The 16,198-nt window shown below is 39.0% G+C and overlaps 5 protein-coding genes across 5 annotated transcripts; 3 read left to right on the forward strand and 2 right to left on the reverse strand. All coding sequences in view use genetic code 12, as the record gives it.

The window, feature by feature from the left end:
• Positions 1 to 1,224: 1,224 nt before the first annotated feature.
• Positions 1,225 to 9,204, reverse strand: FAB1 (1-phosphatidylinositol-3-phosphate 5-kinase; the record flags this gene model as incomplete). The annotated part of the gene is made up of 1 exon (XM_036810150.1): positions 1,225 to 9,204. The coding sequence occupies one exon, from the start codon at positions 9,202 to 9,204 to the stop codon at positions 1,225 to 1,227; it is 7,980 nt and encodes a 2,659-aa protein (XP_036666716.1).
• Positions 9,205 to 9,873: 669 nt separating this feature from the next.
• On the forward strand, positions 9,874 to 10,896 carry CPAR2_211940 (uncharacterized protein; the record flags this gene model as incomplete). The annotated part of the gene is made up of 1 exon (XM_036810151.1): positions 9,874 to 10,896. The coding sequence occupies one exon, from the start codon at positions 9,874 to 9,876 to the stop codon at positions 10,894 to 10,896; it is 1,023 nt and encodes a 340-aa protein (XP_036666717.1).
• A 68-nt stretch (positions 10,897 to 10,964) lies between these two features.
• On the reverse strand, positions 10,965 to 12,185 carry CHT4 (putative chitinase; the record flags this gene model as incomplete). Its single annotated transcript, XM_036810152.1, has 1 exon — positions 10,965 to 12,185. One exon carries the CDS (start codon positions 12,183 to 12,185, stop codon positions 10,965 to 10,967), a length of 1,221 nt encoding a protein of 406 aa, XP_036666718.1.
• A 150-nt stretch (positions 12,186 to 12,335) lies between these two features.
• CPAR2_211960 (ubiquitin-specific protease) lies at positions 12,336 to 14,690 on the forward strand (the record flags this gene model as incomplete). The annotated part of the gene is made up of 1 exon (XM_036810153.1): positions 12,336 to 14,690. The coding sequence occupies one exon, from the start codon at positions 12,336 to 12,338 to the stop codon at positions 14,688 to 14,690; it is 2,355 nt and encodes a 784-aa protein (XP_036666719.1).
• A 294-nt stretch (positions 14,691 to 14,984) lies between these two features.
• On the forward strand, positions 14,985 to 16,132 carry ARO3 (3-deoxy-7-phosphoheptulonate synthase; the record flags this gene model as incomplete). Its single annotated transcript, XM_036810154.1, has 2 exons — positions 14,985 to 15,000; positions 15,072 to 16,132. The coding sequence occupies 2 exons, from the start codon at positions 14,985 to 14,987 to the stop codon at positions 16,130 to 16,132; spliced, it is 1,077 nt and encodes a 358-aa protein (XP_036666720.1).
• Between the last annotated feature and the right edge of the window lie 66 nt (positions 16,133 to 16,198).

Here is a 16,198-nt window from a genome sequence, read left to right on the forward strand (position 1 = left end):
CAAAAAAAAAGAAAAGAAAAAAAAAAAGATCTGTTTCAGAATGCGTGTCACACAGGAATGATCTTATCACTAATAGTTAGATTTGAAATCTGTGGTGATTGCTGGTGGTGTTGGTGAGTGTATAAGATCGACAAGTGAGTGGTTGATGTAAAACGTCTGCAAGGTATAAATAAGAAAAGAAGAAGAATAAAAAGAGTAAGATCTAAGTCAAATTAAATTAAATTAAATTATTTCTTCTTGTTGTTGTTGTTGTGGTTGATGATTGTTGATTGTCACCCTAAGCGTGTGTATGTTAAATTTCAAAAAAACAAGTCGCGTAATTATGTGGGATGTGTAATTTTTGTTATGTGTACTATGTGTTAATAAATATGGGTATTAAAAGGCTGAGACAAAACTAACCACAAAACATCCTAGCCATTGTACTATCTCTTTGATATCTAAGCAACCATTAAAAACACTTGATCACATCATTCGAGTAGACTCAGAAGATCGAATCGATCGATAGGATTAGATACATAAGTACTTCATAAGGTGCCGTTTGACACATGAAAGAGTCTATTGTCGATTGAATTAAACTATTCTCACCCCTTTCCAATTTCAGTGGCATTATACACAGGACATGTCTGAAAGCATTTCTAACGTGTAAGTCACTTACTACTTTTGTACAGTTCATTGGGAAGTGATCACCCCATCTTTGATAACTCAGACTAACACACACGGCATCAAGTAGGCGTGATCGTTTAAATTGTAACTGTGGCATCTATCTCTATCACGAACGAACCACATCTATACACGTTCTAAATTCAAGATTTTGCTTCTTCGTCTTATCAATTGATTGCTAAATTTTCATTCAATCACAGTGGTCATAATGTTATCGGTGCTAAACTGGCTAATGTAAGCAGACTATTGCCACGCCTTAGTCGACATTAAACATACTTTGTGCACAGTTGACAATGTTTTTGTGGCCGTTCATTTTACCTCGTAAAGCAAGGCTTGAAAATTTCACAGAAGATTTAAGACCGCGAGAGTTGAACCTGCATATTAAACACAAGACGCAGAAGCGAAAACAATAGACACGGCGCGAATTTGAGAATTAGTCATAGTACACTACTTCACACCTCTTTTCCCCCTATTTTTCACAACCAAAAGTCTAATCCTTGCAATCAGAATCCTACTAAACAAAAAATTATTAACTGCTGCGAATATAACTTAGCCACACACCTCTTACTTTGTCCCTTCATACCAAATGTCAGGCACTTCTAAAATATACCTCTCCATAGCTTCTCTGAACCTGATTCGATACTGTTTTGGTGTAACAACAGTGGGATCTTTACCTTTTTTACCACCACCAATTAAATTGTTTCCCTTGACCCAATTCTCAACTTTCTTATCCCACGTGAAAGCTCGTAACCAATCAATTATACCAATATACAATTTCTTCAGTTCATCATCAATACCAATAACCAAACTATAATCCATTACATCCATGGCTGACAAAAAACTTGTATCATTAAACAAACAACCCCGTAACAATTTCTTCAGTTGTTCTTTAACAAACACTGGAGATTCATAAATGTATTCAATCATATTTTCATCCAACAATACCTCATTCTCTTTACCAGTTTGTTGAACATGACGATTACGCATTGACCCTTTCAAATCAAATATTCTTGTAGTCTTGTGATTGTAAAACAAATTTTCCATAATGAGGAAATCCATCTTGGAAACAACTTTACCAGTGCCATGGTTCTTGATTTCAACCTGATAAAATCCAAATATTTTGGCAATAGCAGTGGTCAAGGTATTAAACATTGATTGACTGATATATTTAAAATAAAATGGAGCTATAGCCACAAATGATTCCAATTCAGTTTTGCTTAATTCTTTAACAATATATCGATTATCCAAAGTCTTTAAGAAACTTGAGCCACTTTTACCTCCACTCGAGTGCCATTTCACACATCTACTCAATGACTGAATAAAACCTTGATTATTAACTCCACATCCTCTTCTTAATGCCTCGAATTGCTCACTGTAAAAGATTTTACATGATAAATTGGTGTTTCCATCACTAAATTGATATTTTAAATGGTTAGATTTGGCCTTGTTTAGTATAGTTTCCAATTGATTAGGCTTACCATCTTCACCACCACGAGTGGACTTTTGTTTAAATTTACGTTCAATCTTGGCAAATTGGGCATTCTTCTTTTTGTTGTCATTGCTCAAACCAAAACTAAAATCAGTCTTGTATCCGGATTCATTTCTGTTGTCATAATCAGTTTCAGTGTCCTCGTTGCCACTTTCTATTGGGTGGTGGTGTTGTTGTTGTTGCAGTGGCTGCTGCAGTTGCTGCTGCTGCTGTTGAGCTTGAGGCTGCTTTGGTAGCAATTGTTTTTGATTCTGGTCCTGTTTCTCATGTTGAGGCACTTGCTCATGTTGCGGCTCTTGCGGTTGTTGCTGCTTTTGTTGCAGTTGCTTCTGCTCCACAAACTTGTTCATTTTGTTGTGCGCATCTTGATGTTGTGCCACAAGGGCTTTTCCACTTTCAACTTGGCTGTCTTCTTGTACATCATCACCAGCTTGATGTTCATCAGTATCACTCTCATCAACAAATAATTGCTTGAGCTTTTGTTTGTAATCACCTGAACTTAAACAAAAAGCAACCAACGAACTAGGTTCATCTTCTCTCACAATAACATCACTATCTGCAAATGTATGTTCGTGACTATCTAATGGATAAGCCAACGGGTCCCATAAAGTGGCTGACCTATCAGCCCAAAAATTGGTCAAAGACTTCAATAAGGATTGCTTTTCAGGGATGTCTATTTGCTTAGGAGTTTGTTCTTGCTGAGGGTTTGTAAACGAAGTATCTTTGATTTCCACAGTTTTCGTTTCAGCCTGATTGGTATTATTGCTGTTGTTGTTTATATCTTTCTTCTCTTCATTTTCAGAACTACCAACAACGTCTTCAATCTTGTTGTAAATCTCAACAATTGGTTTGCTATCCAATATAGGCTGTGCTTTGATTTTGCTTCTCTTTTTCAACTCAAATTCACGTTGTTTGGAAAATTCCAAAGAGATTTGATCATAATACATCTTGTCAAAGAAATTGGCCAAATGAATTACTTTATTTTGCGACGGAATCACCGTATTGACCGATTTCAATGAGCTATCGGAACCTCGATGACTCAATGGAACAGCTTGATGAAGTGCTTTGTCTGCTGCTGTTTCTTCCCATTTACTGATTCTTTCAGAGATGTTTGTTTTGGGTTCATACAACGACGTTTTGGGAAACATCTTGGACTCAATTAAAGTGTCAGGTTCCCTTTGATCGTATGACACTGTTCTACCCTTACGCGGTGTGAAAACTTGTGGCTTGTCTGCTGCATTTGTTGACGTTTTTGAAGGATTCGCATAAGCTACATCCAGTGCCTTTGACGGATTCATAACATCTTCACTTCCACTATCATGCTCATCACGTGATTCGGACAATTTCTCGATCTTTGGTTCACCTTCCACATTTGGTCGTTGTTCAACATTCAATACCTTATTTTGATTTTCACTATGCCCATCTTTGGCATCACCTTCCGTATCAGCAAGCTTTACCCCTTCAGTTTCAAAACAATTTGCAGGTTTTTCTTCACTTGTATTTGCGTCTTTTAAATCATTCTTATCATTTTCATGAACGTTGTACTTGTCCATTAAAAACTTACGCAAATGGAATTGGGTTATTTTATTAACTTCGCTTTCATTAGGCAAATACTTTTTTTCAAATTCTTGAAATTCAATGTCCCATAATATACCCAATACTTGTAAATCCTTGAAAATTGAGTTTAGTTCGAGATAACTGGTTACACTAATCTCGTCATACTTTTTTTGCAACTTGGTATAAATCGCATTTGAGTCTTCAGCCAACTTATTCTTCATTTCAGTAATCTTTTTCGTTCCATCCTCTGCTTTAACAAAAGTATCCAACTTGACTCTACTCAAACGTTTTGAAACAGACTCAAAAAACGCCTCTGCTTTGGACTTTATTGATTTGAAAGTCTCCACTTTCAACGTTATATTTATATCACAAATAAATTCAAGTTGTTTCTTTGGTACGACAATTTCATAATTGTCAATCCGTGAATACTCCATTTTGACAACCAAATCATTGAATCCAAAACACTTTACATAATTTTGGAAATAATCATGCTCGCATCCACCAAAAATTCCACGCCCGTAATAATTCAACTCAAAAAATTTGCCAATTGATAAATAATACGTGTCGTCACTCATTGCCATTATTGGCGTGACGTAATTACATTGCTTACAATAACTCCACATTACCCTTTGGTTTTTCCCCTGAGATTCATGACTAGCGCCATTGAATTTGATATCATACTTTTCTGTAATCAAATCAATTTTGGCATTCCCATGAGCATAGGTCTTGTAGTGCTCAAGCGATAACTCGCCGCATTCATTACATGTTTTAGAACTATCGGAAAAAATCTGATCAAGAAACAATCCCAAGCATTTGTCATTCTCAGTGTAATAGTCAACCACCACAATTGCGGGACCAGCACATGGCGTCGCATGTTTAATCGAAACTGTCGAATGCAAAATATAGATATTGCGATGGAAAATGGGGAACAATTGATAAGAAGGGTATTTTAAACAATTCGACCAAATACGGGCACGGGATTGGTATTCGTCGAGACAAATTTTTAATTGAGTTTTGCTAGCGCAATTTAGAATTCGAACAAAATCTTTGTGCTTCCCTGGTAATTCATCAACATTGAGTTTAATCTTCAACTGGTCTTTCCAGTTTGCGTCAACTTGGTCTGATGACGTGAGCGATTGGATTTCCTTGTCAAGTTTATAGCTATGAAAATACCTGTAGTACGTTTCCACAACCTTGACCAACATGGTGGGCAAATTGTATTGTACAGATGGCGACAAGCTCAATCTTCGCAATTTAAACGAATTAATGTATGAAACAACCTCTTGGTTATCCAACACCGGTTTAATAACTGACAGCAAATCGTCATTTAATAGAGACGTCATGATTTGATCGATATCGTTTACCGATTGATCAAGCGACAATTCCGTACAAGTCAAAAGCGAGTTTCTCAAAAGGCTCTTTTCATATCGCGCATTGAGATATCCATGGATTAAAACCTCAGCGGTGTATTTGACGTTATCTAACAATCTTTCATCGCCACCTCTTAACATAATGGTAAACCCTAATTGTGTATCAATTCCAGTGAAAAAGATAAACGTCTTGACTGCATTACCATACCTGAACCGTTTCACTTCAAACTTATCACATACACCTAAATTTCCCTTCTTGAAAAACAAGTCATTGACAGATTGAAAAATATCCGCATTAGTGTACCTCGAAATTCGTTCAATTACTTGTGGTTTGACATTGGACACGACGGTGATCCCTGCCTCTTCGAGTAGCTTGATGGCCAATCCACATACCGTGTCTCCAACCACAATAATATCAGGCGATAATGAAATAAGTTTCGAAACCAAATTTGTGATATAAACAGACTGTTGAGCGTGGATTACACGTAAGCTAATAAATTGCTCTCTATCCTTCAAGTACTCCACTGGAAACATCAAAAGTGCAATCAGTGGCTTTTCTATCATCGATCTCATCTTCTTGCTATCAATATCCTTGGTCATAAATAAACCATTGACAATTTCGGTTTGCTCGATTTTCCCACCTAGAATTTTCTTGAGTTTTACATACTGCCTGATGTCTAAAGTGTCAGAAACTTTTAGCATATTCACTTTTGTCAACACTCTCTGGAGCACATACACCCACTGATCAAAATTATTCTCAATTTCACAATCCTTGAGTGATTGCTCCAAAACCCCATTCAATGTGTCAGTATAAATTTTGTCAAGTTTGAGACACTCTTCAGCATCACCGCGCAGTTCGGCTTCGGTACCTTGAGCTCCACTGGGGTGATGGTATCCAAAATACCCAGAACTATCTGACTCGTGACGCAATGGAGTGTCATTAGAAATACGTGGACTAATTGGTGACAACTCTGTTTCCATCTCATCAAAGTTGTCGTTCCTCTTACGTGGGTTGATTGTCTCTTCAGGTGTATTAGACATTGCCGTAGTCAAATTAGAACGGGTCAAATTCTCTGGCAAAGGTGATGATGGAGACGAGCTTGGTGATAGCTGCATAGGCGCGGTTGACCTATCCACAGTAGTGGATCCCAAGCTTGGCAACCGAATATTATTTTGCGTCAATATCAGTACATTGCGTCCATTTCTAGTTTGTCTTCTTGAACGCATACGCTGGATCGAAGCATTTGCACGAGCACGTGAACGTAAGCTCTCGGGTCTGGTTGCTTCATTGATAGTGATGTTATTTTTTTTCATGATGTTCGAGTAGGGGAAGTTATTGCGACTCTCAGAGAAAAATGTTTTGATTCCTGGGAACTCCCCTAATGTTGGGACAGCTCCAGTACCGGCTCCAAATATACGACCCGAATTGCGAGCGAGTGGTGTTGAGCCATAAGCATGCTGATCGTTCAACGACGAGTATATGGACATAGCACGCTCATCTTCTTCCCCTTCGCTATCTTCATTTCTGAGATGTCTTGCAGAGGACGCTTCATTCTCACTTTCACTGCTGCTGCTGCTACCTTCGACGTCGGCATCGTCATTATCATCAAGATTTAAGAGCTCGTGGTTTCTCTCAACTCTTGTGAATGAAGGAGTGACTTTTAGTTTCAATGACGGTTTTCTTGAAACTAGGTTTTTGTATGCTGCACTTTGATTACCAGTTGAATCTCCCTCCACGCCAAGAAAACTTTCGGAATTCTTCAACCAGGCCTTATTGCTAGTCAAGATGTCGTAAGAAGTTTGAGCAAAATTGGAAGGTGCGTGATTGTGGAAGACAGAAAATTGATTGTGCGACTGTAAATTTTGATGAAACGAATTCAGAACACTATTTTGATCCACAATGTCGAGTTTACTACTCGACCCAAATTTGCTCATTGGACCACGCACGACTTGAGCATTGGTTAACGAGTTTCGCATCAATGGGATCTCAATGGACTCACCAGCACGAGTTGTTGGAATGGCCATACGAGGTGCTTGCTTTTGATTCGCTTTGATAGATTCATCTGGGTAAATGTGCTGACTATTTTTACGAGATGGTGAAAAAGAACTAATGGAACCACTGTCTTTGATTTTAGAGTCGTGCAGAATAGATCCTTGACTTGTCTCATTGTTACCTATGCTATCACGATACGAGGTTGTTGACAATGAACGAACTCGTGAAAGGGGATGATTGGGTACCAACAAATCCTCGTTTCGAGACCTTGGATGATTATGCTCGTCGGTTGTTTTGTCGGCCTCATCATCCGTTTCGGTTTCTGATGAGTCGTCACTGAGGTAGATAATGACATCACTATAGCATGGTTTGCATACCCTTAGTTTATCGTAATACGGGCGTTTTTGATCGATAACATTATTGCGTTGATCCCGATGCTGAGTGTAGGAGATGAATAAAGTACAATCCGAGCAAAAAATTTGTCCACAAAAGCGACAATGATGTTTTCTCCTAAAGGCTGTGAATGGTTTGAAACAATTCAAACAATCCGCCACAAATGCATCATCCATCCAGTACTTTTTGGGAATACCCCCATTTTTTAAAGGGTTTTGAGAAATCTTGGTGGATTTTTTCTTTTTCCTTTTGCCAACTATGGAAGAGGCTGAAGACGCAACTGCCCCCAAGTTTTGGTTTAAGATGGTTTTGGCATTATCCAAAATCAATGACGGGAAGTTTTGAGACCTTTTTCTAGAAGCATGCACATCTTTGCTTTGTATCGCTTGAAATGATGACACCGTGGGGGATTCTCCGGAAACTGTGGACGTCGTCATTTTACTAGTACGTTCCACTTTAATGGGTGAAGACTTTGCAATCGAGCCACCGTGTAGAGTACCCATGTCGTAAGTCGTAGATAGCGCCCTGACCTCGTTATCCTCAAGATTTGGTGCGTAGATTTTTGCGTCGTACTCATTTCCTACATCAGTCAGTACTCGTGCTGACTGCTCGGAATCACCTACCGATTCTTGGTCTGATGCAGAGTCATCAGACACTTCAATGTCATTTGGTAGATTGTTGAAAAGTGTTGATATTTTCTTCCCCAAAAATGTTCTTTTAGATTTTTTATCCTTCGCCTTGGCATAACCTTGGGAAGTAGAGCTTTGAGACTGATGCTCTGCATCCGACATATCAACAGTAGCCAATGCATTTACGCTAACCACTGAGCTAGTGGCCCTTGGGCTCAACGATTGCGCGTGAGGAAAAGGCATTGTTGATAGTCGTAGGGATTTGTTGTCAGATGTTACACGAGGTGATGTTTCTTCCAATATCAATTGGCGTATTTTGTCCAGCGTTGAAGGCTGTGGTACACTTAGTTTATCCTTGAGTAGTGGCCGCAGAGACTCATTTATACTTCCCGTTATTTCATGCGGAGATTGTGGTGCGTCATTGAAGTGCTTGCGAGGTACCTGACCCTTTTCGTTTTCCTGTCGAGTGGCTTCTTTCCCCTTCTCAACAAACCCCTCCTCTATTCCAGGGCTTAGATTGGACTGTAAAGCACTTGTGGTAGCGGGCGCAGTTGAATTTCGTGACAGCCGTAGCCTGGGTGACCGTACTGGTCCCTGTACGACTTCATCATCATGCCTCTTAGATTTAATGCTAAATGCATCAGGGTCAAGATCATTTTGATTATACTCCGCCTTCTTGTGTTTCGATGTAATCTCTGTAACATTTTTCAAACCCTTATCCAACCCATTCGTTGCAAGTCCTGAGTTGGAGGGACGAGTTTCCCGTTTGGAGAACAGTGGGTTGGAAGGGGTATCACCAGCTTTTAATTCCTCGACAGTTCCATCGACATACTGTTTGTGTGGTTCGAGATTTGCTGAATAGTTTTGAACCAAATTGGTGGCATTATTTGTTACTTTCCTAAGGGTCTTGGTGATTAACCCGGAAAGCGACTTTTCATTTTGCACCTCTGGTTCCGCCAAAGTGGGAAATGAAACAAAATCCTCTTTTTTCAGGGCAGCCGCAACTGTCTCCTCGTCGTCACTATTATTGGTGTTTGAAGCAATTCTGGGAGTTAATTCCTGTGGCGTCGTTTCATTAGACGTGACATGTATATCTTTCTGTTTTTGAACCATTGGTTAATGAAAAGTATCGTGTACACTTGAATTGATTTATGAATTTCCAAGTATAATGATTAACATTCAGTCTATATTGGTAAGTTGCCCTTACACTCCTTTACGGTGGTTTATGTTTTCAAAAGAATTTTGGAAACGCACAAGAACTTAATTGTTCAAACAAAACTGGCAAAAACGTTATGATGAGTGAAATGTGCTGACGGGGCGAGATTACGTTTGCCTATCTTCAAGAGCAGATGATTAAGCTACAAAAACGATGGGATGGCTAAGAGATCTGACAATGGAAACAATCATCACTGACAACGCATATATCATAACAAATGTTTATACACTGCATACATTTGGGCTAAATCGTATGTCTATTACTTTGTTGTGGTTGTACACTACCAAAAACTATCTCTCTGTTTTTAAGTTCCCAATTTTTTTTTTTTTTTTTTTTTTTTTTTTTTTTCAGAATTTTTAGAAGTCGACATTACTTTGAACAGAGTGGTACAATAATCATCAACGACAGGACAAAGGAATTGAACAAGATTTCAAATAATAACATACTTATTATTTTACTGCAACTGCAATTGGTAAAGCAAACATATTTTAGCTCACACCGTTGCCAAAAGCACTATTTACGTCTACATCTACATCTACAGCAAGAGTTAATATTTCGAGTAATAAATGTCAAGTTCGGGCTTACAAAGACGCAGAGGGGGTAATAAACAAACCACCTCAAAATCAAGAAGCTCCAATTCATTTGAAGAGGATAGAGGAACTGCTCAAAATGATTCTGATATCAAGGTGGGCTACGATGATCGTGATATTAAAGATCCAAAAGAGGTAAAAATACCCTTGTTAACTCTTATGGAGGAAGTTCTTTTGATGGGATTAAAAGACAAAGAGGGATACTTGTCATTTTGGAATGATAACATCTCCTACGCTTTGAGAGGCTGCATATTGTTGGAGTTGACATTCAGAAATAAAATTACTTTGGTAAATGATCCTGCCCGGCGCAGATTTGAGCTCAGTGATAGACTCGTAGAGGTTATCGATGATGAACCAACAGGGGAAGTGTTGTTGGACGAAGCGTTAAAGATTATGAAAGGCGACGAATCGAACTTGTCCGTGACCAATTGGATTGATTTGTTGAGCGGAGAAACATGGAATTTGATGAAAATAAACTATCAATTAAAGCAAGTTAGGGAAAGGTTGGCCAAGGGTTTAGTAGACAAAGGTATCTTGAGGACCGAAAGGAAGAACTTTTTCTTATTTGACATGGCGACACACCCAGTGGCTGACAAATTGTCTAAGGAATACATCAAAAACAGAATATTGTCATTGCTCATACTGAGGAATGTCGATCTAGATGCCGTTGCTAACGACCAATTCCCTAAAGATACTTCTCTTAGATACTTGAGATCTATATCTTTGGTCTGTGGATCATATGCTGCTAATGTTTTGGAGAATGTATTGATGTCGTTGAGTTACGACAAAAGAGACCAAGCATTTGCCAGGGCCGATGAACTTTTGGCGGACTTTAGTGAATTTCCATTCAATTTATCCCATCAAAGTCCCTTGGGACTAGGGTTAAATTTGGGACAAGAGGTAAGTAATGAAGTTTCAGAGTCCCCAGTCACTGAATTGCAATTAGAATTAGTGGCCGCCGTCTTGAGTGTTTTTGCAAGGATGGACTCGATTCTTTAAAGAGAAAAAGTCTTGTTTGTATAAAAGTAATCTAGAGATGACGTAGTTGGTTCTGTGCTAATGTAAGTTCAAGGTTTCAAATTTTTCAAGTACTTACTTTGCGGATATAGTAAACAGTTTTCGCTCTGATCTAATTGACGAACACCGCCAAGCTGGTCAACAAAATTTACCACAAGAGACTCTGTAGCAGGGGCCGGGGAAGCAAGCTTGTCCCCCGATGAGTCCCACCACATTCCTCCTCCCAATCCTTTCGACTTTACAAAATTGCCTTTGATTTTTGCACTTTGATCATTGTCATACGTCACCAATCTGTGGGACTTGGAATCATAAGCGTACGCTCCCACTTTCCTGGCATCAAAATGTTGTTCGGAAAAAGAATCGATTTCATTGTAGTTAATTATATCATTCGAGTCGCAGGACAGTTGTTTATCAAACGCCTCGCCTATTTTGCAAGAATTTACCCCGGTAAATACTCTGCCGTACATTGGACATCCTACGACTAGCTTCGATGGTATTACTCCTTTCAGAAGATACGTTTGGACGATATCTGACACATTCATTTCATTATCACCATTAGAACCAAAAAGGTTGGAGTGAAATGCCGTCTTTTGTGACCATCCCTGACCTGCAAAATCATAGCACATCAAGTTCCAGAAACTCAAATATTGATCCATGTCGCTTATATTCAAATTATGGATATTAGCATTCCCTGCAGGAGCGGCGACAGTCAAAGAATACCTTGGTGGTAGTCTCTCGCGCATCAAGCGTAACAAATCCACAAATCGCTGGCCTTGCTTAGCATTCTTTGGATACTCCCAGTCAATGTCAATCCCATCGAATCCGTACTCCTCCACAAACTCCACCGACGAGTAAACAAAATTCTGTAATTTCTGTTTATTGGCAACCACTGCATCAAACAAGTGATCTGTACCCCAACCACCAACAGACATTATCACCTTTAAAGTTCGGTTAAGTTTCTTCATTTGGTACAATTGCTGCAAACTTCCATGAACGGTTTCTCCTGGTAATAATGATTCTTCTGGTAACTCCAAATCACACCATTTGTCGGAGAGCTTAACGTTTCCAGTATCAGGGTCAATGGTTATAAAGGCATAAAATATGTGGGTATAATATTCAATGGGTAAGTGATTGGGAAAATGTTTTTTATCATACACAGCCCAATTAGTGAAATATACGCATGTTTTGAATTTGTGATCATCAGACAACACTGTTTGTTGAGTTTGATGGTGTAGTCTTTCCTGAAATTTTTCAACCAACCGATGGCACATTACTGATGAAGGAACGTGGATCTCGTGTCAGAATTTCGCAGTCTATAGGGACAGTGGATCAAAAAAAAACGAGAGAGAAAAAAATCAAGAATATCCACCCTTTTTATATCATTGACACTGTGATTTGCATAACAAAGAAGCTCGACTAACATGGTATTAGACTTACCCCCAGATATTCCTTCCCATGTTCCGGCCAATTCCAAAATTTATAAAGATGATTGTATGTACACTTTTGACACAGCCGAGAATAATGAATTGGGTTTGGACATTGACTTGAAAACGTATCGTGCATACTCGAGAAATAAAGAATACAACTATACGGCACAAAATTATGAAGCCACGGGAAACTATCTATACTTGAACATCAATAAAACCTTGAAGCCAAAAGAAGAAATTGATAGGTTGTTGTATGATGATGAAGGTGAAAAGAGCCAGAAAATAAGAAAATTAGAGATAAAGAACATTAGTGAAGACGACTACTTTAACACTGAGGTCAGCTTGTACAATGTCAAGGAGGATAAGCTCTACCCCAGATCCGAATTAAGTCCAGCCTTCAATAACCTTTTTGAGGGCATCTTGAACGCAAATTCCTCCAACGAGGATGAGGAAATAAAACAATGGGAACAAGAAATTGTGCCGTGCCCGCATTCGATCAACGTCGAACAATTTGACTTCGAAGAAAAGCCCGACCTCACTAAATGCAGCCAATGTGACTTGAAGGAGAATTTGTGGATCTGTTTGCATTGTGGTGCGTTAGGGTGTGGAAGACAACAGTATGGATCGACCATGAAGGGTAACAGTCATGCGTTGGCGCATTATGATTTGACTCAGCATCCAGTGGCTTTGAAGTTGGGGTCGTTGTCTGGGGACTCTGAAAGCTATGATGCGTACTGTTATCAATGCAATGATGAGGTAAAGGTTCCTAATTTGGCTGTTATACTCAACAAATACGGTATCGATTTAGAAAAGACGAAAAAGACGGAAAAGTCTCTTGTGGAGCTAAACATTGATCAAAATTTAAGTTGGGATTTCAAATTGGATGGAGCAGAAGGGGATAAGTTGCCACCCGTATATGGTAAAGGATTGACGGGACTTAAAAATTTAGGCAACTCATGCTATATGAATTCTGTACTTCAGGCATTGTTTGATTTGGATCTGTACAGGACCTATTTTCAAAACATGAATCCGGATATCGGTGTTAACCCAGCTGAGGACTTGGCAAGCCAGTTGCTTAAAATTTATGATGGGTTATACAGCGGTAGGTACTCTGTACCAAGTCCTCTTAAAGGTGAGGATTATCAGTTGGGTGTTAAGCCCTTTGTGTTCAAAAACCTTATTGGACAGAATCATGCTGAGTTCAAGACTCAGAGACAACAAGATGCTAATGAATTTCTACTTTATCTCCTAGACAAACTTGATAATGAATTTGGTTTAAAATTGAATCAAGATTTGAAATTTGTATATACCGAGAAAGTCATTTGTGATAATTGCAAACACGGGTCATTAAAGAATGAATTGTTGGACAATATTTCAGTACCATTGGAAGAGACCTTGTTGAGTACCGAAGAGGGGAAAAAGATTTACAAAGAAGTTGATTTACGAGATAGTTTCAAGAAAGTAGTCGGTCCAGAATTGATACCTGAATACAATTGTGACAGTTGTCATGCCCAAGTTGGAGTTGCGTTGAAGTCCAGTGGTTTCACTTCTTTTCCAAAGTATCTTATCGTAAGTGCACAGAGGATCAAGTTGGAGAATTGGACCCCCGCCAAAGTTGACGTTCCCGTAAAAATTCCATACGAGTTAGATCTATCTGAATTTACTGCTCCTTATTTCAAAGATGGGGAGATTGAGGAATCGTCATCGAGTTCAGCAGATGATACAACTTTGTTCACTCCAAATGCAGATCAGTTGAACACACTTTTGGGAATGGGATTTCCAGAACCTAGAGCAATCAAAGCTTTGTACAGGACTGGAAACAACGATGCCGAAACTGCTATGAACTGGCTTTTTGAGCACATGGAGGATGCTGATATTGATGATCCTTTAGATCTAGGGAAGGAGGCTTCGAGTGTGCAGAATGAACCGGCTGATGAGGTAGTCGATAATCTCGTCGCAATGGGATTCTCGCATCAATTATCGAAAAAAGCGTTACTATTGAACAATAGTGATGCAAATGCCGCTGTCGAATGGTTGTTTTCCCATCCAGATGACGACGGGGTTATTGCAATTGACAAACCTCCTGTCGACGTTAACAAGGAAAAACAAGAGTTGATTGAATCACTCAAAAGTCATTCTGAATCCTCAGGTTTATTTAAGTTAAAATCAGTGATTTGTCACAAAGGTACCTCTTCACACACTGGTCACTATGTCGTGTTTGTCAGAAAATATGTTGATGGGAAATGGAAGTGGGTTTTGTTCAACGATGAGAAGGTGGTACTTTGTCAAGAGGAAAACTTGAAGGAGGTTGAAAAGAACGCATACATTTATATATTTGAACAAGTTTAGATACGGTCATTTTTTCACATAGTTCAATAATGTAAATCGAATTCTTTGGTGCAATTGTCTATTTTTGTGTCAATTCTTATCATGCAATCATGAATCTTCTTTTTCGCGATGAGTAATACTTTTAGACCTTTACACAAACCCGTAACGCAGTTTAGTTTTGTCAAAAATTTTTTTTTTTTCAGTCATAAGTTTTTCGGAGTAATAGTCATCACCACATCTACACTTGATCAAATACATCTTTAGCTAAATCAAGTTATGTTTATCACAAACGAACACGTTGGCGATAGATCGCGTATGGAAGACTGGAGAAGTATGTGCTCAACAAATGTTGTTATATCGCAATTGCAAAAGATGCAGCAAAAATACTAACACCTGACATAGTTCGTGGTTACGACCCTTTAACTCCACCTGATTTGTTACAACACGAGTACCCTTTGACTCCAGAGTCTCTGAAAACGATATTGGAAGGTAGAAATTCTGCTGTTGATATTTTGAATGGAAAGGATGATAGATTGATTATTGTTATTGGCCCTTGCTCAATCCATGACCCTAAAGCTGCATTGGAGTATGCTGACAGACTTCACAAGGAAGCAGAAAAACACAAAAGTGAACTCTTGATTGTTATGAGAGCATATTTGGAAAAACCAAGAACAACAGTTGGATGGAAAGGTTTGATTAATGACCCTGATATCAACGGAACTTTCCATATCAACAAGGGTTTGAGAATTGCAAGAAAGTTGTTTGTTGACTTGACTTCAAAATTACCAATTGCTGGTGAGATGTTGGATACCATTTCACCTCAGTTTTTGTCTGATTTATTCTCGGTGGGAGCAGTTGGTGCACGAACTACTGAATCGCAATTGCACAGAGAATTGGCATCTGGCTTATCATTCCCTGTCGGATTCAAGAATGGAACCGATGGAACCTTGGGTGTGGCCATTGATGCTGTTCATTCTGCTTCTCATCCCCACCACTTTTTGTCAGTTACAAAACCTGGTGTGGTTGCAATCGTGGGTACCGAGGGGAACAAGGACTGCTTCGTCATACTAAGAGGTGGTAAACAAGGAACCAACTATGATGAGGCATCCGTGAAGGAAACTCAAGAACAATTGAAAAAAGCTAAGCTAGTTACCGAGGAAAGAAGTGGTCCAAGGATTATGGTTGATTGCTCTCATGGTAATAGTAATAAAGACCACAGAAACCAGCCCAAAGTTGCAAGAGTAGTTGCTGACCAAATTGAAGCTGGTGACGGGTCTATTTGTGGTTTGATGATTGAAAGTAATATCAATGAAGGAAGACAAAACGTTCCTCCAGAGGAAGAAGGAGGTAAAGATGCATTGAAGTATGGCGTTTCAATCACTGATGCTTGTATCGGTTGGGATACAACTGTAGAGGTATTGGATTTGTTGGCAAATGCTGTCAAAAAGAGAAGAAGTTTATAAGGTTATATATAAAAGATGAAAAATGGACATGCGCTTTGAAGAGAATTCTTAGGAATCTCACACGAC

This window comes from Candida parapsilosis, contig 005809 (assembly GCF_000182765.1).
Source record: "Candida parapsilosis strain CDC317 annotated contig 005809".
NCBI lineage: Eukaryota > Fungi > Ascomycota > Pichiomycetes > Serinales > Debaryomycetaceae > Lodderomyces > Lodderomyces parapsilosis.